This window comes from Idiotropiscis lumnitzeri, chromosome 16, assembly GCF_059441095.1.
Source record: "Idiotropiscis lumnitzeri isolate Australia: NSW breed Sydney's pygmy pipehorse chromosome 16, RoL_Ilum_1.0, whole genome shotgun sequence".
NCBI lineage: Eukaryota > Metazoa > Chordata > Actinopteri > Syngnathiformes > Syngnathidae > Idiotropiscis > Idiotropiscis lumnitzeri.
In genome coordinates this window covers 8874436-8902352 of record NC_142406.1, presented here as the reverse complement: position 1 = coordinate 8902352, position 27917 = coordinate 8874436, and the positions used below count along the sequence as shown (strand labels likewise).

Genomic DNA, 27917 nt, shown 5'->3' with positions numbered 1-27917 from the left:
CAGCCCTCCCCCTCTTCATCCATCTTCTCCTATCTCCTGCTTCTACTCCTCTCTGTCTCTTTCTTATTATCTCTGTAAAATCGAGCATTGCTCCTTCCTGTTCCGATGCCTTCATTTTTCTCCTTTTGTCCAGAGGCAATCCCATGCTGATCATTGTGATGCAATCGTGGATCAAACCCTTGGTGGGTGTGAAACATAATGTTGGGTTGACCGCTGACTGAATGTATGAAAATAGAACCTGAGTTTAGCGTTCGCAAATGTAGAGGGGAGCTGGGATGCCACACGACATTACTGAATGGAGAAGAAATGGTCCAGGCTTATTCCGTTTCCATCATCAGGGTAAAAGGAGTGGCTTTTTGCTTTCCGTGGGCAGCCAGAGAGTTGGCTCAAGTCCCAACTTGTTCCTAAGGCGTCACTACATGCAGAAAAGTCCAAATTTGGACAGCTGGAAGTAGCAGAGTACTTAGACCTTATCTATTTGGAAGGGCCACTGAAACTTAAGAACTCTGACCTTATCCTTCTATCACCAATTCACAGCTGTCACAATTGAATATTTTTAGAACCGATTATTTAATCAATTAATTCACCGATATATTAATAAATTAGTTGTTGATTAATTTGATAATCAATTAGTTGCCGGTCAATAGATTAATATGCATATTGTATTTGAACTAATCCATAGTAAAACTATACTGAGCAAACATCCTTTATGAACTGGAGTATTTGCACGTACAAACATCAGCCTATGTATGGGAAAGAGAGGACAAGAGGAGTGATGAAAGTAAAGTTTCAAGTACAAAAAGAGAGGCAGCTGGACACAATGGCACAAAGACAAATAAGGCGAGATGTTGGACACCTGGCAGAAGGCAGAGCAGCTGTTCGCTCCACCACCACAGAGTTGACGTCATGAGTACACCACTGAGTACTTCACATGGCCTTGGAGCTGTTATTCATCCTCCATCATAATCCACTGTGATCTTATTTATGTCACTGAAAGAAATTAGCCATCGCGCCACTCCTGTTACCTTTAAACACAAAATGTAGTAATCTCTTGTTTCTTGATGTAAAATATTATTCGAGTAAAATGGAACACTAGCAGCACGTTTTCATATTTAAATTTTCCAACAGAAATTCATGGCAAAATATTTACCTAATCACCGACATTTTTGACCTACCCCCATTGTAGGCTCATCCCAGCAGTGGATTGCGCTAGGTGGGGAATTTGCGATTAAGTCATCTTATCCTACTGGAGCCTGGCTTTTTTCTTTGTCCCTAGTTCTCCCAAAAGTGGCGCATTCAGAAGCAGAAAACAATTTCAATCAATTAAGGTGAAGGAGACATTTCACTAATGCGAGCGCATGTGTGTGATTAATGACCAGTCAATGTCAAGCTCTAACCGTCATTGAGTGAAGTAGTAATGGTGACGAGTCGACTAATTTGTACAACCACTACTACATGCATCATTTTATAGACTCATGAACAATAACTTAATTAACTGCGCATGGCCAGAACTGTAATCCACAGCTCATTGGGTAATGTGCATTATTCTGTGTGCAGTGTAATTGTATGTGCCTTTTTTTAAGCAAATGAGTGTACAGTAAAGCATACTTAATACAGATGACTAACAACAAAAAAAAAAATATTCTGATACGTTTTGCGTGACATTGTTTGCAGGGTTGACAACCCTTTTGAAGCTGTAATCTACTTATTGGGTGCTGATTAATGCCAAGGGCTACCAGTTTGTTACATACTTCTGAAATCCTGAGGCGGTCCCAGGCTACGTAGGAGACTTAGTCTCACTAGTGTGTCCCGGGTAATGCCCAGGGAATGAGCTGGGAGACATCAATATCTTAACAAGATACCAGAGCTACCTGATCTAGATCATCGGAAGATATGACCAAGCTTGCCACCCTATCTGAAGCAGAGAGCCTGGACACCCGAAGCAAACTGATTTCAGCCACTTTGTTTTTGTGATGTTGTATTTTCGGTCAAACCTTGTAGCTAGTGGCCATATGTCATATTGGGAAAGTAACTCAACCAGTAAATAAAGACAGACGAATGCAGGATACGCATCACTGTAGACATTGCACCAATCTGTTTGTCAATCTCCTATTTTACCTCAAATTTGGAGAAGCTGAATGTTATTCTAACCTCTTCACAGTCTGCTGAGAACCGCTCCATTGAGAGTTGAAGATTGCAGTTTGATGAAACCAAGACCAACCACATCATGTGAGGAAAAAGTCAGGGATGTATAATGTTAAGCATTGGTATCTTCAATAAAAACTAAAACAACATGACAGAACCCCAAAGTACAATCGGGCCTACCAGGTAGGACAGACATGTCCCTCACCATCAGAGCAAAGAGTCAGGATCTCCTCCCTGACGGCGGACAGTGGCCACTTCTCTCATCCACTGGGATTAACCCCAACATAGCAGTCAAGTATGCCCATACCTCCTCAACGCCTATCAACATTAGCAAATCCAGAGTCTAATAAGAGACAACAACTCTCTAGAGTCCTGATGCCAGAAGAACCCAAACTCTGCTTTGAGGCAAGCTCAACAATCTCTATTTGGAACTGCCAGTGAGATACCATTCCACATGCCAAGAGCTACAAGAGCTAGCAAGCACCTCCACCTTCGCCTGCCACCCAGCTCACACGTGGTGAGCTCATGGGGAGAGTGGAGCCATGTTACCTTTCAAGGCTGTGTGTTCATCATAAGCGGAGTATTTATAGTGAATTAAGACATATGCAGGTGTGCACCAGGTGAGAGGACGTAAACTCATGCACTATTCAGGTGCATAACAATTGTGAGGATGCAGTTGGTCAAGTTTTTGGGTTTGGAAGAGAACTAGAGCTGTGTGTCACCTTCATAGTAAATGGCAAATGACATTTCATCAAAGCGCCTGAACAAGTGACCCAGAGGGAGCAGGTACAATGAAAACAGAAGTGGCCCGAGGATGGAAGCCTGAGGGACTCCGTATGAACTTTGTTTGAAGAGACATGATTTTTAACACAGGTACTAAAAGATGTATTTGTTCAGTAGAAGTGAAACCAGTTTACCCTGTACTAGGGGTGTGAAGATAATTCGATATCAATATGTATCACGATAGTTGGTTGATTGATATCAATAGGAAATGGAATCGATAAATTATCGATCAAAAATAAATAACGGAGCAGGTTCGACCTATCACAGCTCAACTCGTCACAAACTCCCTCCCATTTCGGAAATAAGAAAATAAAATAAAATAAAATTCCATAAATATCGATATGGACCAATTTGACATACTTGCGTCACAATATAGTTTATCAGCCATATCACCCAGCCCGACCCCGTACCCTAAATGCCCATCCAGTTATGCAATCAAACAAGTGGGATGGAATGGTTGATGGTTTCAAATGTATCAGTTAGCTCGATTAAAGAAAGGCTGGAATGGTCAACTTTGACAGCGTGCAGGAGATTTGTTACTTTTAATAAAAGGCGGATTGAAATAGTCCAAAAATCAAAGACGACCATTCGCTCTCACATTCATACCAAGACTGAGTGGGAACTCAAACCACACTGCCTGCACAAATGAAGTGAATGTGCCACTAGACGATCAATGACTCATTTAGGGAAGTTGCATTCTTTCATACTTTTTCACAAAACACAATGCCACAGAAACAGATGCAAAGGTTGCTAATGGCAATTTGTATGGCTTAATGGAAGCCATCAAAGAGTATTTTAGTTCTGCACCAATATCAGCCTGAAGTCAAATCCATTCTTCCGCTCACCAACAGTCTACAATCGACTGTTGGGAAAAGACGGCTCAGCATTTCGGCTGAGTCTGTCCAATAAAATGTTGGTACAGATAAATGGAGAGATAAACATCATAAAGAAGAGGAAATAGATGATGGAAGGCGAGAGATAAGGTGGGAAGGAGAGTTAAGTGAGGATGCAAGTGACAAAGGAAGAGTGCCATGTGTGAGAGAGTGAACTGAGAAAAGGGAGGATGTGAGAAAAAAACACTTTACACATCAAAATTGTTCAGTTTCCAAGGAGAGCAGATGCTTCTGCTCAGCATGTCGTAATCTGCACATTCCTGTAGCGATCTGTTGTTTGTTTACACAACAATAACAACCCAGTAAACCAAGTTTACCAGTCAACCAAGAGAAATACACAGGAACCGTCCCTGTGGTAATTCCTTTTAAGCAAATCTCAGTTTTGTGTGCATGAGAAAACTCAAGAGTTCACTTATGAGTACCTCGTTCCTTTCTCATGAGAGTAAAAATTAAATACAATTTTCATGGTCATGACTGAACTTTTAGAGTGTGATTCAGTCTTTATCCAAACGTGCATGTGTGTGGTCCAGTCTTAGTCGTTGAATCTGGCCCAGAACACCTTTGCACACAAATCTCGCCTCTGTCAGTTTGTTTTTAAACAGAACCCACATGGGGCATCTCTGATTACCAGGCAGCAAGTGTCAACAGTGGACCTTGGAGAGTCATTCGGAATAATCTGACGCCGTTGAGTATGCAGGCTCCAGCTCTGTAAAACAGGTGGTCCCAGGGTCACCCCTTACTTTCCTACTTAGCATACCTCATACATTTGTTGTCTAAGCCTCATTATGCCAACACACACACCGGAGAGGCTATCTGGGCAATTGATGGTGATTAGCCCTTGCTTTGGCTCGCCTCGTTCTTTTGATCAGGCACTGCCAGGTTGTGGAAAGTCATTGTGATTGAAAGTACTGGCTCCAGATCGGAAATTGGGTGAGGAGAAGCAGACTGGTGCAAGGGTGGAGCCAAATGAGAAGTAATGAGCATGTTTGGGGGGGAAAGAGAATGTCAAATGTGTGGTCTGTGTTAATCCAGAGGGGGAACAAAATCCCTCACTTTCTAACTTTCAACCTTTTGTCCAACAATCTGATTAAAACCATGTTTAGATTCCACAACCGGGACTGCAAACAAGAAAAAACGAGTCTCTTTAATCATTGGAGGGTTTAATGGCTTGTAAAGTCTGTTTTACCCCGCGGAGTTTTTGGGTTCTGCAGGCTGAGTTGTACATTTTGGCATATAAAATCATTGGTTTGGATGGGACTAATGTTGAGCTTTGGTTTGGCCTTGTGCCTCAACGAGAATTTTTTCTCACAGAAGCGGTTGTTCTGTACCTCCTCGTTCAATCATAGCCAGGCAACTAAGAGGGCCTCTTGCTATTTGGCTGGACACCCAACAAAGCTGCTTTCCATTCCTTCGGTTTGCCTGTACACCAATATATCAGCCTGATGGCTGTGAAGAATCTAAAACCCATCCAGTTGAATAAAACTAAGAATAAGCATGCACCCAATCCGTTTAATTACTCGTTCAACCGCTTTGGGGAAGCCATTCCAAACAACGTGAGAAAGCCCTGGTTTTAGTTTACTCCAAACTCAGAGAAAATAACCTTCACTCAATCTTAAAGAACATTTAAACCACAATGGATCACAATGGTGTAGTGGTACACACGCCTGACTTGTGTGCGGGCAGCGTGGTGTTCCCACTCAGTGACGTCTGTGTGTGCCTGGCGACCAGTTCCGGTGTCGTCACCTTTTACCCAAGGTCAGCTGCGAAAGGCTCCAGCAGGCGATCCTTTACAGGATAAGTGGTGTGGATGATGACGATGACGGATATCGTCGATCTTACCAAAATAGCAGTTTCAAGCTATTGTGACACCATTTCAGTGTATAGTGAGACTACAAGAGCACTCAGTAGTGGAGAGTAGACCCGGGTCAACGTAGAATTCGTGTTCTGGGGTAGGAGGATTTATTCCATCATGACTTTCTTTAACATGATGGCTCAGGGGAAACTGTGAAATTATTACACGATGCTTGTGGTAAGTAAACAACACATACTTTAATTATGTGTGGTGGTTTTAATACATAATTCAGAAATTGAAAGGTCTTTTCTTCCAAGAAGGAAGTGTGAACTTTAGGAGGTTAATGAAAATGTGCCAAGATTGTGGCAGTGAAAAATTACAGTTCATAACAGGGGAGGGGGGAGTCCTACCACAGCTTAAATGCTTTTCTTGGCATCTTTCAAAGCCTTTGGGAGCAACAACATGGTCGGCTGTCAAAAATGCATCACTTCAGCAGTGGTATGCCTGCTATTGAGATAGTGGCAAAAAAAAAAAAAAGCATGGCAGTCTTCTTTGTGTGCGACGCAACAGTTTGGCTCTACTCGCTCCCTCACACACACACACACACGCGCTCATGCACAGTGCACATGCACACTTTTTTCGAAATGGCAGACAAGCCCATGATACTGATAAGAAAAAAAACAGCTTAGCCAGCTAATGTAATAGAAAGTTTTTAATATCTAAAAACCCCAGTGCCATTTTTAGTCAGCATTAATGTTTAACATGGTTGAGCTGACAAGTCTGGATATGTAGGCTGTTAGAGGGGGGCATGAAAGGGGGGTACTCCTGACTCCAGATTCTGACCTTTAGTCGAATGCTACAATCCGCCTGCCACTGGAACACTGCATGGCTAATTAGTTTCAGAGGCATTGAATTTTTCCTGGCACAGCACACCTCAGGCAACCTTGGGGGCACTTTGATAGAAAACACACATAGACAGAAAATGATGGGGTTGGGAAAAGGGGTCCATTGGAGGGCAGCAGGACAGATCCATGTCAGGCACGGAGTGTGAATTAGCATGCAAAGTGCCACAAACTGAAGCATTTCTGATGGAATTTGCATTTTGTACAGCAAAATCATTTCTCGTCAGGCGAGAGTACAACTCAGTGAGTATTTCGCAGATTAAATGTGATTTGCTTTTCTCTGGCTTTTGTGTGTGTGTTTGTATTTACAGTATTTATTGTTGTTTTTTTTCAAACCTTTTTGGGCCTCTGAGGCTAAAGGAATTTGTATGGGTTAAAAAAAAAACATCACTGGACTTCTAACATAGTTACTGGGACAATGAATGGACAACACATTCCCATCTCAAAATAATTGTTGAATCACTGGCCACATGAACCGGGACTTCAGTGAAAAGAAATCCAAGAAAGGATTATGCAACCACAGTCGTTTTTTTTCTTCATATTTTCTATGTGAACAGGCCTGTGTATCTGTGTTCACTTTTATGTGTCGGTATGTGAACGAGAGAATTTCATAGAGAGCCAATAACTGTGTGTTTGAGCTTGATGAGGTCTTGGTCTGCGATTCCTCAGGGAGGTGGTCCAATCTAGGATTTATTAGGCTTTATTGAGCTTTGTACAGGCAGGCCTGTGTGGTTTCTCTATCGAGAACATTTTGCAGAACTGTAAGAGTACCTTTGTGGCGCTCTACAATTCAGGACAAATAGTTGATCGCAGTGTAATTGGCTGCACACAGGATTGAACGTGACCTTTTGTGCGTAGTTCTGTATTGTGCGCGACCTTTTGCAATTGTGTTGCTTGGTAATTGCATTTTAGTTTTATCAAATTGGCATTTTGAGAGCTTAATTACATCCTGTGATGGAAACGGCAACTATGAAGACAACTGAAGGAGGGGAAGAGAAAAATGTGATTGTCAGGGTTTTAATAGATTTGAGTTTTTCATTCTACTTTGATTATATTTCAGTTTGATTTTTGTTTTCTGAAATTCAGTTAAGAGAACGTTTGTTCATTTTTATTTTTTCAAAAATGTGTCATTCTAGTGTTTTTTTAATTAGATTTACTATTTTTTGTAATATAGTTTTAATTAGATTTAGTATTAGTTTTTGTAATACGCAGTTTTAATTAGATGTCGTATTCATTTTTTTGTAATATGCAGAATGTTTGGCGAGTGTTATATGATTTGAAAAAAATTTGCATAATAAAGTCAAATAAAATTACAATTGACAATTAAATTCAAAATGAAACCTGAAAGTTAATTAATTGACAAGGACAAAAGCAAAGGACATTTTCTTTATAATTTTAGTAAAGAGTTGTCTTACTTAGTTTTATAACCCTAAGATGTATTTTCAGTTGGTTTTTGCCCATGAAAAACAATTTTTATTTTTATTTTATTTAATGAAAATTATTTTTAATTTCAGTCTTAGTTATTTGGCAAATTTTCGTGAACATTGCTGATCATGTGATCTAATGCTAAATATCATGTAGCTTCTATTTAGTCGACAGTACCAGTGCCACAATTTCTTTAATTTGTGGAGGGTGGAAAAAAAGCATATTTCCAAGACTACGCTTAGGTTTGAATTTTCTCCATAACTGTGTGAAGAATTCCAGTTTGATTCCCATCCAAACAGCACAGTACAGTGAAGTGGACTTATGCAATAGGGATTCATCCCCACGCTCCTGTGGCGAGGAAATGGGAATAGAAGTACTGTAGCACAACAATTGATCGACGCCGGTTGTTCCGACTTAAATGATGTTCTTACAGACAGTAGCTCTTACATGGCAATCAAAAGCACTTTGTGCGATGGTTTATCAAATGAAAAGAAATTGGGTCGCAGGTATTGCTTAGTGCATTTTGATCTAAAGTCAGTTATCATCCAACTGTGCCGCTGCTCTTTGCTTCACAAAACCTTGTAGTGCATTTTATTTTCACTTTGTTACCCAGCCTGAAATCTATTTAGGTCACACAGCGTGCTTTTAATTTTTTGTAATATACACGACCTGAGCACAAAAAAGCAAATACACTTGACAAGGCCAACACCAAAGATTAGGCCGCTAAAGGAGATTAATTCCACAGGAGAGACCAAAACACAATATAAATCCAACAACCGTCCAATTCATGGTGTCGCATCGAAAATGTGAGAGGTGAACTTAAATTATACATGTCATAATTGCGCCAGTCTCCGACCAAGTAATCCAAATTGTAATTAATAATTATTTCCATTAACACGCTCACACATTTGCACAATGCAATGCGAGTTAATTTAAGCGCTCTATCTCCTGCAGCTGACTAAAATATGCCAAATTATGGAATCAGCTCTGAGTATTATGCAGTGCAGTACTAAATAGCTGCAAATGCTAAAGGCATTGATAAACAGAACGTCTCCAAGTATTCTCAAACAAAAGGTAAGCATTAATATGATTGCATTATCTGATTAAAATGTGCAAGTGTGCTGTATTTCATTTCCTGGCTCAGACACTTCTTATTTCATTTAAAAACATGAACGGCATGGACTTCATTCATTTGATTTGACGTGTACATTATTCACTGCAAAACACAGCAGCAAGAAAAACGATACTGGCGTTTTTATATGGAAATGCAAATGTTCCCAGTACTTACGGTTGACAGAGCTTGATGAGGTCCTGGTCGGTGGTCCCGGGTGGCAGGCCTCGGATGTACAGGTTGGTCTTACTCAGCTGCTCTGCCGCTCCCTGGCTGCAGTTGTTGGTGCTGGGGCTGGGAGGAGCCATGGGATGAGGGGGTGGAGCATAGGGCTGCTAGGAAGACAAGGGAAGAAAAGAGCCATTTTGAAGAATGATATTAATTATAAGGATGGGGAATTTTATTTTTTTTAAATGCTTGCATTAAATGGAGAAGAAAGGATGAGTGTCTGACACATTCACGATAAGCTGACTGATTTACCAGCTATACAAAAGTGGCTCTGAAAAAAAATGACAAAGCCTGAGACAAAATTGAGTGTGTGATGTTATAATGACAGTAATGATGGCTTACACGCACGAACCAGCCACAAGATTATTTGCATATTTTTGCGGTTAAACGAACAGAATATTCAAAATGGCCCATAGGTGTGAATGTGGGAATGAAACAATTTGCGTAAATATAATTTGACGCGCTAAAGAATTTCACTGTTAATCGTCCTTGATATTAAGGTGGTTGAAAAGTGACCTGAACTGAAAATCATAAAAATGTGTGTTTAGATTGCGCTGCGAGATATACTGCCCCCAAAATTTTTATTTTCACTCCATGCCGTTCAAAAAATAATATTAATAATAAAATATGATTGAATCCAGCGTAGACTCTGAGTAAGCCATACCAACAATATACGGAAAAACATTTAGTTTCTTCTAAATGTTTTTTTTTCCCCCAGTAAAGACAAAATTCTCTTCCCTTGCTTATAGTTTCTGATGTTACTGCAGCCTTGACAAAAGGACAAGTGCATTTCGTGTCCTCGTCCATTTCCCTTAGTCATTTCTCTAGGCTGGAGTGACTCCGGAAACTGGCAGCAAAATTTTCAGAATACAGGGAGGGGAAAAAAATTGTTGGATAAACTTCAAATCTATAATAATAAAAGGTATTTATTCCCTAAAATATTTTGGTTCTTGTATTTGAATGGAAATTACATTTTACATTTTATCATTTGTAGTCTGACCAAACTCAATAAAATGGACATTTTACTCATTTAAAAAAAATAAATGAATAAAAAAAAATAAACTCATAGTATCCCTTTCTATTTGACTATGCACACTGCACACTTATTTTTACCTGAATTTCAAATCTAGTTTGGAATTACTTTGCCAGACAAAATAAAGATTATGGCTGGAATTTTGTCTCCCTTTGACATAAAATCTTCTTTTCGACTCACACTTCACACAAAGTACGGCAATAGAGAAGAAGGCTAAAATCATCATCCAAGTCATTTCATCCTTCAGAGAACACTCCGGCTGTATGGCGTCACGGTGAAAATGCCCAATAGTATAAAAACAAAACACAAAGCCAAAGAAAAATCAATTGTCATCATTATTGAACTGAGGGTTTCACGTGACACGATCAGGACGCGCAATAAGGGTAGGCAAGTGAGGCAATTGTGGTCATGGTAACATCTTGATGTGGTCATTTTTTTTTTCCACACAATTTAAAATCTGGTATCCTCCATGTACCAACATGTATTGAAGATTTTCTTTTCCTCTATTGATGGGCTTGTTGCGCTGTTCGCGTTGATGTATGGTACGGGAGGGAGGTTTTTCCAGCTCATTGCTATTTATATCTGTGCGGGAACACTGCACATACTCACCTAGGGGGAATTGGGACTTGGTGGGCATAAGCGTAAAAGATCAAAAGAGCGATAAAAATGAAGAACAAGGGGTAAGAAGATACTAAGAAACAAATGCGACTCTACAATGATGGATGGCAAGAGGAGAGAAAAGGGAGGGGAGTGCACATGACTAAATATCACCTCTAGTTAACCAAGTTAACCCATTGCCCTCCCTAGAGAGAACCTTAGCAACCCACTGAGTTCCTTCCACACACACACACACAGTTTAACACGCACATAAACTCACACACCATTAGCTCTCTATTCTTCCCCACATGTTAGCAGCGTTCGCTGGAGCATGGCTGATTTGATGCGCTATTTTAAGCGTGTGCGCCATTGCCAGCATGTCGCCTCCAAGTCCTCAGACAAAGTGCCGGGGTCCACTGAGCGTGAAGAGGGAGCCCCGTCCATCAATGGACGGCCAATTACCGTGCTGAGATAAGTGGAACTAATAGTCAGCTACTCACGGGGTACAAACACACACACACAATGAATACAGAAACACACAAAGTACAAATGAACTTTAAAGCCATTATGGCTAAGGATGAAGTTTAAAGGTTTAACCTTTAACCTCGCATCTGCAATCTAATCATGACCTGCATCCTATCCAAGCATCCAAATGTAAATGAATTTAAATTATTATATTTGCGAAACATAGATGCACAGTCAAGTTGTTCCCGTGAAGAGCATTCAGATTCAATGGTCAGCAACAAAACTGCTAAATCTGCTAAATTGGAATCAATTTCAAATTCCAGCATGCATCGGTTTGGAAATTGTGGATCTTCCTGCAATAAAATGAAGCTGGATTGCGATAGACCAGGGGTGGGCCAAATTTTTGATTGGTGGGCCACGATGGGTTCTAAAATTTGACAGCGGGGCCGGACCAGGAGTAGATGGATGGAGTGTTTTGGTAACCTCGCTTCATCGGAGAAAAAAAAATACATTTAATTTTAAATGAAAATGAACAAAAGAGTTACAACAATATATATGTATTTGACACACCACAGTATTTAGAAAATAAAACATTAACAAGTTTTATTCATTGAATTTTTTTTCCAAGTTCACCGGGCCGGATTAAAACATTCAACGGGCCGCATGTGGCCCCCGGGCTGTAGTTTGCCCACACCTGCTGTAGACAATGCGTCATAAATTGCCCAGTGTTAATGTCTTTCCATACGAGTTTCTTTTGCCTTTTGGCTCGTCCACAGCAATCATCATTGACGCATTCACTGCCATTGACGGGTATAGAAGTAAAAAAGGACATTCATTTTACCTGGGCTGCTAGTGAATTAGTTCAAGGAAAATGTCACTACAGTTGAATAGCATAAATTGGTCGAATGCACTGAAAACAAATACAGTGAATGCAATATCCCAAAAATGTTCCAAATGTGCATTTCTTTCAAAAGAAAAAAAATGCCATCCTGTGTTTGCTATAACGCTCCCTCATTGTTCGCTTTGCTGACTAAGCCGCAAAGGGTCATGTTCATCGCTTTCGTTAGCTTTTTATAATTGTAACGTTTTAATTAATATAAATTCATATTGTAAATATGAGCCTATTAAGTTCTGATCGCATAAATAGTACATGATTGATGTATACATCTATATTTAGCACCACCGGATTCCTCTAATCGATTTCAGATTTAATACAACTGGACCCAAGTGTCTTCTTCGAAACATGAAGTAACTAATAGTCAATATTGTGTTTAACAGGTTGTAATCACTGATGGCTAATTTCAGAAGGCTCGTACATAAATACTTTAAATTGTGTATAAATACGGCATGTTACATTTATTCGCAACACAAAACCCAGCAAAGGGAGATATAGCTTCAACATTGTGAGCGCTTTCACGCAGCAACACGTTTATACCAACTGGCCACCTGGAAAAGAGGTGTAAAAGTGCTGACTTTTACAGGCCGTGTAAAGGGAGCCTAAAGGCGCATGTAATGATGTTAACATGCATCAAGTGTACTTATGCATTGCCTGCCGTTCCCTGTCGCTTTCACCTTGTGTTTCTGAGCGAAGCTTGTCCACTCTAGCTTATATTCGACTCGTAATATTACACAGCATGATGCGTGACAAAAACATAATAGCACACAAACCGCAGAGTCCGCATATAGTTGCTGTGGGTGATGAAGGTTAATTGAAAGCTTTTGCCTGGTTCTCACGCTTTCTTTGTTTTGGCCCCACTAGTCCGCCGGGCCCTCTCCCTCCTCCTCCTTCCTCCCTAGGCTCCAGTTTTGGCTTGCATCCTGGGCTTTGGAATTCATGTGTCCCGCCCTATCGATTTGCTTTCATTTTTTAAGGTCAGAAGCTGAATTCTTACACAATGAGGCAGTGAGGGTCAAGTGCAGCCCATTACTTACATTGCTGGGTGCGAGGCAAAGTGCAAGGTTATCAAAGGTTAAAGGAAAAAAAAAACGTCCCTCGGCATTAGGAATGCATGTAGGTGCAACATGATCTTATGGGACTTGCATACATAAAGAAGAGTCGTTTTCCCCTTTGCTTTACCTTTAGGTGAACATTTTAGCATCGAAAAATTGATTTTGTGAGAAGACCTTGTGTTATTGCAGGTGTGGTATGAAGAGGTTAAGAGGTTGGCAAAAGAAGGGAAAAAAAGGTCCCGACAGGAACTATGTCATTTTTTTTTTCCACCCTTCAAGGCTGCTTAAAGCAAAAATCAAGTAAAATAATGGTTTGGTCTACTGGATAGCTAATAAATAACTTTCTGTCGCATATTTATTTATTTATTTTAGGTTTTGCAATATTATGATTCTAGAAATCTATCATACGAGTATATAATGTATGCACTGGCGACAGAATAATGCTGTCGTACAAACTTTACAGTTGAATGTCCTTAAGGTCGAATAATTCACAATTTGTATCTCACAAGCCTTTCGTTATCAATTGACATTTTTTTGTTTTTATTTATCTTTTTGACCAGCCTCACCAACATGAGCAGTTGCAGAAATGCATTTGTTAATAGATTTAATTTTTCATATGATATTTCTCAATGCATGCAAAAAAGAGCCAGCATTCAACAAGAAAGGGTTTGACCATCCATGGATAGATGGATGGATGGATATTTGTTCCCAGTCCACAGGGACGTATTTTTATATCTTTCACATGGGACAGTAAAAGTTTTTTTTTTTAACTTTTATATTATTCAGGTAACAGTCCTGTATGTCATTCCAAATCAGCAAAAAAATATATATATTAGGTCTACTCGTGGGGCAGGGGCCTATTTTAAACCAAGATCTACTTTTTAAGCAACAAATATGCGCACATGGACGCACACGCGGGTGCGCAACCACACGCACGTGTACACGCGAATGTCATGATGAGCAATAGCCACAACGGACCCTAGAAGAGAAAAATAAACCCGATCCAACGCAGGTCGATAGAGTTTGTAAAATGAAAGTCATTGCCTACCTTAGAGGACGACCGCACACTGGGAGGCAGGGACGCATTTTTTGTAGCGTGTAAAGTGCGCAATCATCACTATCGTAGATGCGCACCGATTTAAAATGCCGTCCCAGATTCCCTTTAGGTGCATTGCAGATAAAACAGGCTTCGAATGAAACATAAGCATAAATAGAGCTCAACGGCTTTGATGGCTAGCTACAAAAAACTGCGGACCGCTAACAACTTCCTGTAATGCAGGTCATGCATCAGGTAGGTTTTTTTTTTGTTTTTTTTTTTTTTCGTGGACGTGGGAATGATAGTTGCTTGGGATGTAGTGTACACTAACTCAAAACATGAATTAATAATAATAAAAAAAAATAATAATAAGACAGACAATAATAACAATAGTAATAACAATAACAATATATATATATATATATTTTTATTTTTTCCCCCATACCCCCTTGCAGTCAACTTTGAACGATTCTACGGTCGACATGTCCACTACGAATTGACTGGTTGGCCACTCATGGTATAGGGTTGATCAGTATAACTACTCATGTCACTGTCATCTAGTGGTGAATGATGATATTACAACTTGATATATATAATGGAAAATCGCTACTTGACTGGGCCGGCCCACGAGTAGCAAAAATTAATGTAATTTAAGACACTGAAATGCATTGAAAACAACAAAAAAGTATTTTGTAAACACCATTTTTTTTTTTAAATAAATCAAGGGACCACTAGTAGTGCTGTCACAGGCCGCATATAATTTTCCCATCACCGTTTTAGAATTCTCTTCTCGATTTTTAAAACACATTTTTTACATGACAGAAACACATGGGATAAAAAACACAATATACAATTGGTCCACGCTTTTAAATCACTTAATGACAAAATATGGTATTAAAAGAAAATGCACTTCCTCAAGTGGCCCTGAGAATATACAACTCAGCCAACACACAGCATACACTAGATTTATCATACTCACTTAACGCACTCATAAATATTTCTGAGTATGTGACACAAGCTCTGAACCTCCCCTGCATTGCTCGCTCACTAAATTAGAGCTGTGTAAAGCATTCCGCTCATCTAAAATACAGTGCGGCAAATTGGATCCCCCAGTAAGCTTCTGTCGCAGCATGTCACAGCTGGGTAGGGAGAAGAGAGAATGGAGAATTTTCTCATTTACCTCCTGGAGAGTTTTGAAGTGTCATAACTAGCAATTCTCTCACACTTGCTAGTTCTCAGTCTCTCTCAAAATATCTTCTTCTTGTATTTCTGGGTCTCTCTCCCCCTCTCCTGTAGTCTCCAAATCCATCTCCTCTCTTGCAGAAATAACCGTGATAAAGTGTTGCATTAATTCGACATCAGTCTTACATGTGAGGTTTTGATATATTCAATCATTCTTACTAGCTTAAGATTGGCAATCATTAAGAGTGGGGTAAAAAAGTACAGTGGACCTGACAATCTTAAATCTTAAACATGTTGATAATCCATCCATCTAGTCTAGCCGTTATCCAAGCCAGTCGTCCTCGCGAGGGTCGCAGGCATGATGGAGCCTATCCCAGCTGTCTTCAGAATGATTGCCAGCCAATCGCAGGGCACACAAAGACAAACAACCATCCGTGCTCAGTAACACCTAGGGACAATTTAGAGTCTTCAATAAACCTCCCCTTCATGTTTTTGGAATGTGGGGGGAAACCGGAGAAACATGCAAGCTCCACAAAATTAATTTTGAGTCATTTGACCCCATGGTCTGTGACGTGAATGTAATGAAGCCATTTAAGAAGAGCCCTGAATGACGAACAAGGAAGTGGCGGTAAAAAAACAGTCCTAACCGGTCCTATTTTCCAAGGCAAGACTTTTCTTGACAACTACCCTGTTTTTGCCTCTTGAGAAACACTCATGAAACATTGGCATACAGCCTTCTGGTCTCCTGTTGGATGTGTGGGTTCAAATACCATTCCTGAAAACTGCTTTTGAATAGATGGGTTTTGACTTTGCTGTCGGATATTTTCTTTGGGACAGGTCAGTTATAAGGTTTGAGCCCCACGATGGACCACAGTCACAATGCCAAAATATATCAAAAGCACGTACATGGCAGTTCACCGTAGGGCATGGTTGAAACCACCGAACAATAGAGATCTTCGCCCACCAAGTGTCAGGATAGACGAGTAGTCTAAGGCGCCGGACTCAAGGAGTTTATCTTTTCAAGCTAAATTGGGTCATCTGGTCTATAGTTGGAGACGTGGATTGAAATCCCGCTCCTGACAAATACTTTAGAATGTATGGTAGTGACTTGGCTGTTGGGCCAGTTGCAGGTTTGAACCCCACTTGGGCCAAAATACATAAAATGCTCGTACTTGGCAGTTTGCTGTAGTGCATTTTTCAAACCACCCAACAGTAAAGACCTTCAACCACAAAGTGTCAGGATGGCCAACTGGTCTAAGGCGCCAGACTTAAGGTGTAAGTCTTTCAATGGTACATTGTGGTTTCTGGTCTCTGGATGGAGGCGTGGGTTCAAGCGCGTTTGTTTGAAGTCATAGGTATTTACTTGGCTGTCGGGATATTTTCTAAGGAGCAGGTTTGGCTCTGGACCACATTCACAATCCCCAAAAATATCAAATCCAAGTATTTCTGGTTTTCTTTCAAATTCAAAAACACATGGTATGTTAGGGTCAATTGATGATTCAAATGTGTCCTTCCCAATCCAAAAATCAGTCCACAACCCTAAAGAAAGAAAAAAAGAAATAAGGACTTAAAATGGATGGATGATTGCTTCCATTTCTCCCTTCCTCTCTGTACAGTTATAGCTGGGGGAGAGTGGACTGAGCATCGGCTTTGTAATTGGCCGTGATTTATAGGTGGCCATAGAAAGCCTGCGAGACCTCGCACAGCACTAGCATTAGGTCAGACAGGTCTATGCAGTCAACATCACAAAACTGACCTGACTCAACATTCCTCTTCTAATCCAGAACTAAAATACATTGCGATATTATTCCACATTTGCTGTCTACTGTAAATGCATGTGTCACTTAGCGCTGCATTTCTACTGTAGATGTGTGCTTGTTCACACACATACAAGACAAATCTGCCATAAAATATGACAGGCAGTACCCTTAAATGGAAGAAAAAATGCCTCTCCGCTCATGCTAAATTAATTCATTCTGGCAAAGTCTGTGCAAAGACTCTTAAAAGACAAGCATATTCCCAGAGGCATCCCTTCCAAACTGCCAGAACTAACAGCTCGCACTGCGCTCCGCTGCATTCACAGCAGCTTCGAAACACAGGAATAACACAAATCCCCCATCCATCTTGGATAGCTGCTTGCAAACCTTTAGCCCTTAAACACGTGTTTTGAAAATCCCAGCTGCATCTCAAAACCGTAAGATGAGGGAGGGGCGGTAAAAGACAGGCAAACTGGCGCTATTGTCTTATCCCTTTGTCTCCGGTTTTTATGCGATTGTTGAGGTAAACCCATTGCCCGAGGCGCGAATGGTAAATCATTCCCGAGTCACTGGGGAACACTATGCTTCTGCTTCTACGGCCAAATGTTCTCTATCAGGAAGAGACACAGAGCTCAAAGCGTGGAAAAATGAGGATCAGACAATGAAGAAAGTAGGAACCACACAGCTGAAGGTGCAAATAAAAACACGGGCCAAAAATGAATAACAGAACGGAAGGAAAGAAAAGAAAAAAAAAAAAGTCATGTACTCTTCTTTAGCAAAAAAACAACACACACACCATAAATGGGTTTGAGGCACCGGTAGACCAACAAAACACTGGACAATAGTTCACGAGGCCAATTATAAAAGTGCTGACACATCCAGATACAAAAACCCACATTTTTCTTTTTTTTGGTGTGTGTTTTACTATTGTTGTTTTTGTCTTTGCTCTCGCCCTAGCTTTTTTGGGGAGATAAGAGCAAGACGTTATGTTCCATGGCAAGACCCATGTATCTGTATACAAAGCCCCAGAGTTGTAATAGAAACCATTTCTCTCCCAACGGGACACAGATAGGATGCCATTCATGTTATCTAACAAGCAAATCCGAGTGTGAATAACAGAGCCTTTGGAGGTGAAGCGAAAAATGCCGGCCAAATGGGTGGTCGCAAGTCTGGAGCATATCAATTCAAAAGATGGGAACAATGGAAGGGCTTGCAATCGGTAGCTGATTTGAAGTCAGAAATGTTGATCAGTGTCGTCTGGATAATAAGAAAGTCTTCGTCACATACAATGGGCACTGCCTAATCAAGTTTACAGCTGTGTGTCGTCGCTGTCTCGTGAAAAACACTTATGTCCATTTTTTAGAATTTTTTTAAAATTATTTTTATGGGGTTTTCGCGTTACAGACATCTTATTATAGTGAAAATTGACAAAGAAATGAGACAAAATTGGACATACGTGTTTTTTGCAGGACAGTTTTCTATTCATAGATTATTATTATTGTCTTTATTTTTGCTAAATGTTGCTGCTGATTATTGATTATTCTTGCTGCTGTTCACATTGTACACATGCTGAAAATGTACATGATTATGAATGTAAAGTTTTCCATGCACACCTGCATATCTCTGACATTGGAGCAAAACCTCATAAGTCACAATTTGCTACATTTTTTAATAAAAAAAGAGAAAAAAATAGATATTGTTGGTCAGGCCATACGTGTGGATGTTACACTTTTTCAAATCATTTTGGGGTCTCCTGAAAAGTGACTATTTTGGAGGTACATGGTTTTGGCTCCAGTGACATACAGTAAATTGCTGATGACGCTTTAAATATGTAATCATGTATATTTATGATTCATTGAAGATATCATTCCTCTGTTTTTCTCCTCTGCCCACTTTGCTACTATGCTCATGAACATTTGGAAATTTGGGGACACTTAATTCCAATTCTTTTTTATTTTATCTGCTTTATGCAGGTCATTATTGCATTTTATCCTCCAAACACAGGGAACATGTGACACAAACCACAAGCTAAGATGGTACCAAATATAATTCCATATAAGCACACTAGCAGTCATGTTTGTACCAGACCTTTGATAGCCATAAACATGGGTTATCTGCAGACATTAACAACCAGTCAGCCAGTGTTTAGGTGACATAAAAGAAGCTGAAGTGTACTTGTGGGGAGTGATCGGAACAGTTTGGCTGCAAAGGCTATGGCAGCCATACGGAATAAAACCTGCGGAGAGCGTGAGCTGCAGGCACAGCCAAATTGAAACTCACCGGACGTAAATATTTGGGTTGATTTGTCATCATTACGGCCAGCTGGTGCAGTTTGCGTGCTAGCCGGTGTGTGAGTGGAGGGTGCGGATAGATGGAGGGAGATAATGGGAGAACCGACAATTTACTTTATAGAGAGTGCATGCTCTAAATGTGCGGATTTTACAGACACCCCAGTCTGAAATCTCAGATTTTTTTCCCCTCAGGAAATATTTTAATCATGAGGTCATTTTGATAATCAGCTATGTGAATTTCATAACTCGCTGATGAAATCACCCGAGTCCTTTGGAAATGAAGTTAAATAAATCAAAAATGTGACAGACTGGGGTCAAATTCCGGCAAACTACGTGATAAATATATTGCAAAAGTATATCTGGACCATCTTAGGAGAGTTAAAATAATAAAAAAAATAATGCACACTTTTCTTAGCCGCTATCTTTTTGCACTATAATTTAATGATGAATGTGTTTATTGTGGTCGTCATTTTCAGTGGCTTGGCATTATCGTCACAGCCAAAACTGATTTTTAAATATAGTTCTCATCTAACCCTGCATGTATTTGAAATAATGTGGCCGTTGGGAGAACTATGCCTTTATTTAAAATGGTGATTTGATGTTATACGAGATGTGCCTGCGTATTCAAAAACGCTGCCCACCTACACACTTCCTCAAGGGTGGGTTGACGCATTGCACTGTTTCCATTGTCTCCTAAACCATTCAGCTTGGAGGGAAGATGACAATGTGAACAATGTGGTTTTCAGCTTCCAAGATATGCGAAACTTAGAGGCTTAAAAATTATTATTTTGTTTCATTTAAAATACACACGTAGCCACCTGTGAATACGAACTGCTCAAATTTTCTTTTGGCACGGCCAGCAGGCCCAACAGTCATGAGTGACTGCTTCAGCTGACCAGGTGAGGAGAGTTATTGTTGGAATGTGATGCCTGTCGGGAAGGGGGCCAAGAGGGACAAGGGACAGATTGATAGAAAGAGCAAGTTGGAGCTGTGGCAGAACGCTATTTGTTACACTGTTTGCCAGACAAACAAATTTATGTCGCCTCTTCCAGAAGGTCAGCGGTGCTCACATTCATAAATAAGGACCTAATTGGGACGCGACAACCTGAGACTACGTGAATTACTGCCTATGCTGAACCTCAGAATGGGTGCTTGTCATCATGTCCATACAATATATATGCTTAAAGGGGAAGTCAACCCAAAAAAACATTTTTGCAATAATATATTCTATGAGCCCTCACCAGTCGAAACATGGCATTCTGATTAATGTGTTTGTGGAAAATGAGTTAGGCAGCAAAATCCACCTGCTTTTAGCCATTTCAAGGGGCGGCCATTTTGTCACTTTTTGTCGACAGAAAATGGCATCAAAGTTGCTCAGGGCGCAGGTAACGACCAATCACGGCTCACATGTTTCTCTGAAGCTGAGATGTCATTTTCAGTCGACAGAGAGTGACAAAGTGAGATATACAAAAACGGGTGGATTTTACAGCGTTACTTATATTTCACAAATGCAATATTAATCAGAATTTTGGGGTTGACTTCCCTCACAGCCAATCAGAGTGATTACGACAGTCGACTCCATTTTGCATACATCAATTAATGGCTCATTCATTCAAATCTAAAAAGTAGAATGCCACAAAAATTTCTCACTGCCTATCATAAGAGCGTGTTTAATATTGGTATATGTGTGCTATTCATTTGATTTTTCAAGATTCTTTCTTTTTCACGCTGTTCAATATATACTAATGTGGCTGACATTTCGTATCCTTGAAGTTAAAAAAAATAAAATAAAATAAAAAAAAATCATCTTAGATGTGCCAGGAAAGCCGCAAATGAGATTGGAATGGATCTTCACATTGCCCACAACCTTACTGGGATGCGTTGAAAATCAACCTCCAAAAGGTAGAACAAAATACGTTGGCCTCAAATACCAAAATATTAAAATCTTTTTTATTTTCCTTTTTTTCCCCTCGCATCAATGCATGTCATTACCCGCAAACACGATGTGCTACACATTTATAAGGTTCGTCTTCTGTATAAGGCGTTGACATTCAAGGAGGTCACCGAAAAGTGACACACACACAGTATACTAGCCAAATTAAAGAGTCACTGCAAGTTGCATGTAATAGCACCCTGGTGTGAACTCCTCTTATTTTAGCACAATCTTAATCACGGGGCACACAAGGCCATTATTATAACCTGCTACATCATTATTCCATTGTGTCGAATAGTGTTCGTACTGTAAATGTGGGTATCATAAAACAGTTTTACTGCTACTATTTTATCTTCACTTGAGGGCAATTGCATGCTGCTAAATGTGTTGCCTTTAATTAGGAATGCCTGAGTGCAACATCGAGAGAATCAGCGGGCAAGGATCTCGCCGATGACCTTGGAAAACAAGAGGCTAGTTATTTTCTTTGTCAAATTTAGGCAATATTGGATGAGATCTAATTAGAGAGAAGTTTATTTGCACATATTTTGAATAAGGCTGACTCTTTACTAAATTTACTAGTTGTCACATTTATTATTATTATTTTTTTCTTTTTACATCAGCATTATTACAAAATATGATCATCTGTCGCATTCACTGCCAGCCCAGGTAAAATGGATGGACTTTTTCGGCTTCTATACCCGTCAATGGCAGTGAACGAGTTAACGAACCACATGATGACACAATTAAAAGAAAATGAGAGCGTTCTACCTTCTGCTACCAGCAGAGGCACTGTTGATTCAGTTAAGTACTTTGCACGTGAAAGAACAAAAACGAGGTACTAGCGATGGAAAGTTACATCTCCGCTTGTAACAACCCCTCCAGGCAGCGATTCAGCGCATGACACTGGCATCAGAAAAAGCTTTTAAAACAAAATCAATTCCCCTGATTACTCAATTAATTTATCGCTTATTTTCCGCACACTCGAAAAAGGAAACAGAGTTATTCCCAGACAACTTTAGCGGCTGAAATTTGTGACGGAACAAAGACGTACCGGATGTGCAAATGTCATAATGACTTTCAGAGACGCACACATACACGCATCTATGAGTGTTCGAAAGCAAAAGTACACACTTGAAAGAAAGTTCTGGAAGCTTGTTAAAACATGGCATTATAAAACACTTTCATTGGTGGATAATATCATTGTGATAAAATTGCGATAGGCTACATTTAATTGTTTTATAAGTTTATCATCGGACAATTGAGCCAAAGCAGCATGACAAAGTAAATCAAAAGTCCCCGATTCTTTAAAAGCCATATTTAATCAGAAAACAAGTGTACTGTGGACACCCCCCCCCTCCCCTACGTTTGCCACAGTCTAACCTTCCATAACTAAATTCATCCTCCGCTAGTCCTCCAACCACCCTCGCTTTACCTTCCCAATCCCTTCAGTCAGCTCTCATCTATCTCTAAATCCACTCCAATCCTCATCTGGCTGCTCGTCCTCCATTTCTCCTTCCTGCACCCCCTGCCTTATTTCTCTTCCGAGTCTCTCTCCACCTTTTTTCCACCCCCTCTCTACAAGCCATCGGGGAGTTTTTGCATAGTGTTGAGCAGAGTTTAGTAGGCCAAGGAAGACGGCGTGCCAGATTCTGCACGCCGTGTTAAGCAACTACCCCCCTTGAAGCAACAGCAGCATTACTCAACAGAAAAATCTTCCAGCCTTGCAGCTGCAAATCTGCTGTCACCAGCAGAAAGAAAGCATGGTTACGCAAAGGACTGCTGAACACGGACAGCCGTGTAGCATCTGCAGTAATAATGATAACAATTAGGATTACACTGTCCATCACTGTGTTCAACCTTTTCCTGCATTAATCTATTTGGATCGTGTACTACAACGATGATTTTGATCTTAAATCTGTCTGAAAGAGAAGTGCAAAGGGGCCAGGGTCGCACAGGTAAAACGAGAGGAGGTGGGAAGAATTTTTAAACATTTTTGAAATGCAACCCCGTTGGACTAATGTTCCAATTCCACCACCTCAAACTTCATTTATGCACGAGGACTTATCCCAAATTGTGAGCCTCCTGAATTACAGAAACCTCTTTTAAATAGGCTGGTCTTCACCATTTTTAAACCCCGTTGCCAATGTGCACAATCAACTCAAGCAGAATTGGGACCCATACTGTGCCGGAGCTTAGAGGACTGTATGTGTTTCACCTGAGGGGTGTTGCGGATGCCTTAACTCAGGGGTCTTCAATCCTGTTCTTCGAGGGCCGGTGTCCTGGCCGTTTTCCACCTCTCCCTGGTGCAACACACCTGAGCGATCGTTATCTAGCTTCTACAGACCTTGCTGATTATCTGATTATCATTTGAATCAGCTATGTTGCAGCAGGGAGAGATGGAAAACCTGCAGGACACCGGCCCTCGAGGAACAGGATTGGGGACCTCTGCCTTAACTACTTACTTGAATCTACCAAATTACTCAAACCGAATTAACTCAATCCAACTGTGGTGTAGAGAGAGCCAGAGGAAACCAGATTCAACACTTAATACAATTTATTACAACCAAATAATTGCTTAATAATCTTCACTTTATATGACCAAATATAGCAACATAAATTTAGTTGGGCGCCCAAATTAATATTACTGAATGTTCTGGCCAACGTTACTGCGGTTATTGGTATTGAGGAGGAGAAACTGCTCTTCCGCTGGCGAGTGAGCAAGTGCACCTGCTTGTTGAACGTCGGGGATGAGTCCAAATGGCAAGGGTGGATGGCTGCTGCGATGACGGTGGATCCCAGTCCAATTGATGCTCACAGTCCACCACTGCTGACTGCGACACACCGCTAATGGCTTCGGGTGTCCTCTCGTCTCCGTCACGTGAGTTAGCCTAGCTTGCCAACCCACGCTCGATGTCTCGGCCGTCTGCCGTGCTGAGAACGCGCATTCACGGTCTCCTGATTACGGTCACACGCTCGCCGTGGTCTCATCGACCAACTCCTCACCTAAACTTATCCGTGGCAACTCACTCAACTGCTCCGTACTCGTAAAAAATGCCGCTCAAAAGTTCAACTCGCCGCGCGCGCAGTAATATTTTTGTGCACTGTACACTCTCGCGTGACATACGCAAAACACAATCACAGTAAACTGCCGCAAAACAAACTAGTGCCAATTTAAACAGGTGAATTAAAGGCAGTAAACGAAATACAGGAAATTAAATTAAACAAACTGCCACATATTAAACAAACATGCCCTCTTAATCCCCCACAAATCACAGACCCTTCAGTACACACACGGTGATAATATCATTGAATATGGTCAATGGTAGCCCTCAAGGACCACATTAGCAGAACGCAAGCATGTTCTAAAATGAGCTAATTTTCTCCGATTTCTGAGGACGGTTAGAAAATGTAAAAACTAAGCGCCTTGTGATTGACTAGCAACAGGTCAAAACTGTAGTCTGTCTTTCTTCTGAAGTGAGGCGGTCAAGGCCCCAGCTCCGCCACAACCTTGAAGAAGATAAGTGGTATAGAAAACATACAGACAAACATGAAGGTAAAACACACTTGACAAAGGGCATCGAACTTATGTGGTGTATTCAAACTAAAGAATAGACGGTAAACAGGCTTGCACTTGTATCGCGCTTTTCTGCTTACGAGCCACTCAACTCGGTTTCACACCGTCTCTTCATTCACCGACTGATGACGCAGCATCAGGAGCAACTCGGTGTTCAGTTTCTCGCTTAAGGACACTTCAACACAGTCACAAGAGCTGAGGATCGAGGTAGAGACGACCACTCTACCACGTGAGCCGTGCTGCACAGATTTTAAAAACATCCCAGCCACACAGATGAAAGAAAAAAGTTGCAGTACTTCTGGTTTATTATTTGATCCGTATGGATCAAGCACCACGGTTCGGGCCGGGCGCAGGCAGCAAAATGTCTGATGATAGTAAAACTGTGCACGATCACATTAAGGCAACATGATTAGTCCGCAATCACTATAATAGCAGCAGATGTATTTTTCAAACCGTGAACTGAAGCCTATCCCAGGTGACTATGGGCGAAAGGCGGGATCCTCCCCGAGCTAGTCGCCAGTTAATAACAGAACACAGACAAGCAAGCATTCTCAGACACTTATACGGACAATTTAGAGTGCTTGATGATAACATCTTGAGATTTGAATTTCGAATCGCTCGTAAACAGCCACAAGACTTTAAGCAACCATTAATCTGACTTTTCAAACGCTTGTATTTTCGGCTTCACAATAGCCTTTTTTTTATCCCATTTTACTCACAAATGCTTTTGCGTAAATGTCCCCTTAATAAAGTGCTCAAGTTTGCATACCGCGTCCAACAAAATTCTCACGAGAACGTCGGTCCACTTCATACTTGAATTTTACAGTATTTCTATTGGTCTGGCGTATTGGCATCAACCTTGCGTTAGTGGCCCTTCAGAGGCGCCTGTGTGAGTGATTTAAAGGAAGAGAGTCAGCCACTCGTTGGCAGACCATCTCAAGTTGTCAATCCGATGACTTACGGGAAAGCAAAGGGGAATGATCTGTGCTTCCAAACGCTCACAAGCAGAGTTCAATCACCGTGGGTGTGGGGCTTTATCCAAAAGTGTCACAATTGCGTGATAAATAAAATGAGCACTGTTGGGCAGCTGAGCATGAGGGGGGAGGAAGGGGAAAGAGTTCTGGGGGAGAAAAAAAGATGGGGGTATGAAGGTAACAGGGAGTGAAAGACAGATAGGAACGTCAACCTCTGCCAAAGGAGAGAACTCGGCATTGAGTATTACAAACCTTGGTAGCCTGATTTATTCATGAGATAAGTCACCATGATTATGGAGCAGGTGAGTGTAATGGTGTAATGTTTCCTTCTTGCCTCAGTAAGTGCAGCCTGATGTGTTCTTGTTTGGAGAACTTCACGGCATGCAACACTTTGATGATAAGGTAAGGCAAAACAGAAACACGGGCATTTTGGAAATTGCTCACTTGCAGGTACTATCACGCCATCAACGGCAATGCTGGGAAAGTTACTACTTAAACGGAATTTATTGTGCTAAAGCCATATGAACTTGAGGAGTATTTTAATATGACAGCAAATAAAAAAATACATATTTGCTAGGTGTTATTTGACTATATAGCAACAGTGAGTGACATCAAGGCCGCAGCGCTATAATAATTAGCATCGACGGGATATTTCATCTCGTAATACATCGAAGGTGACTGACAAGCCGGGGCAGTAAAGTCAGCTGATTCATGAGTATGGACTTGAACATTAAAAAAAAAATGTCAGACACAACAAGCATAAATGTTCATTTTAAAGCCTTATATTACTGTCATGGTCCGTTCCGTCATGTTATGTTTTTTGTTTATGTTTTGCTCAACGGGTGTGGGGGCGTTCCGTTCCAGCGCATGTCGTGTTGGCTGGAGGGACGCGCCCACCAGCCAAGCACCTGAGACTCGTTGACCCCTTGATTACCTCTCTGCTGGAGAGACGCGCCCACCAGCCACGCACCTGTTAATCGTTGACTCCTGGATTACCTCACTATTTAAGCCTCCTTCACATTGCCGTATTTCCGGACATCACTGCCCTATTTTTGGACATCACTGTGCCCTTGCTTTGCCCTGTCCTCATGTCACTTTTGCTCGTTGCTCTCGTTCATGTTCATAGCTCATAGTTATTTGTTACTGTCCCCGTTTCATAGCCAAGTTTAGTTCTCCCCAGCCGCGTTTCGTTCGTCTTCATTGTTTTGCACTTTGTCACGTTTATTTATTCCCAAGTACCTTGTTTGCCTTTCGGTTTGGTTTTGATAATTAAATTCCCTTTACGTTACCCTTGCCTTGGCTTCCCTGCATTTTGGGTCCCCCTCTTCCTCTCCTACCTCCGCCACCCGCGGAGCGTAACAATTACTGTTTTGAGGATAATCGAGCGTCACGGTGATAGCTCAATGGTCATCCAATTTCCACTCAACTGTTTTATATCAATATTCATGTCGCAAGACACTTTATGAATCGGATATTTTGCCATTATGCTTGCTTTACAATAAATGGAGTGCCTGTTAACGGATACCTTCCAGAGACGCGCCGACCTTTCAAACACGGGGAATAGATAAGCTGTTGAAAATCGAGAGCAGCAAAATGAACTAAGCCCTTTTTCACAAGGCTATCCGGACTCTGTATTTTTATATCTTTTCAAGATGTGACCCTCGAGTCTGATATGCGCTGCACAATTGAAGAATAGTGACTGGAACGTAGAATTTATACTCTGGACTGCTCTCTCAGATAATAAATCTGACAATAAAATGGGACTTCGCTTCGGTTTGAAATCTTTTCATGATGAAAATGTTTTTATTCAATACTGGAAAAAAAAAAAAGCTCTTATGGATGGCCC

The 27917-nt window shown here is 40.9% G+C and overlaps 1 protein-coding gene across 3 annotated transcripts in view; it reads right to left on the bottom strand.

Moving 5' to 3' along the window:
* Nucleotides 1-27917, bottom strand: part of rbms3 (RNA binding motif, single stranded interacting protein) — a 201695-nt gene that overhangs the window by 151269 nt on the left and 22509 nt on the right. For 2 of the 3 annotated variants that reach the window (XM_088319532.1, XM_088319531.1), the window contains exon 2: nucleotides 9229-9386. In XM_088319532.1, coding sequence (XP_088175658.1) covers nucleotides 9229-9386 — 158 coding nt within the window. The remainder of the gene's footprint in view (nucleotides 1-9228; nucleotides 9387-27917) is intronic. The other variant, XM_088319533.1, reaches the window with a different exon arrangement.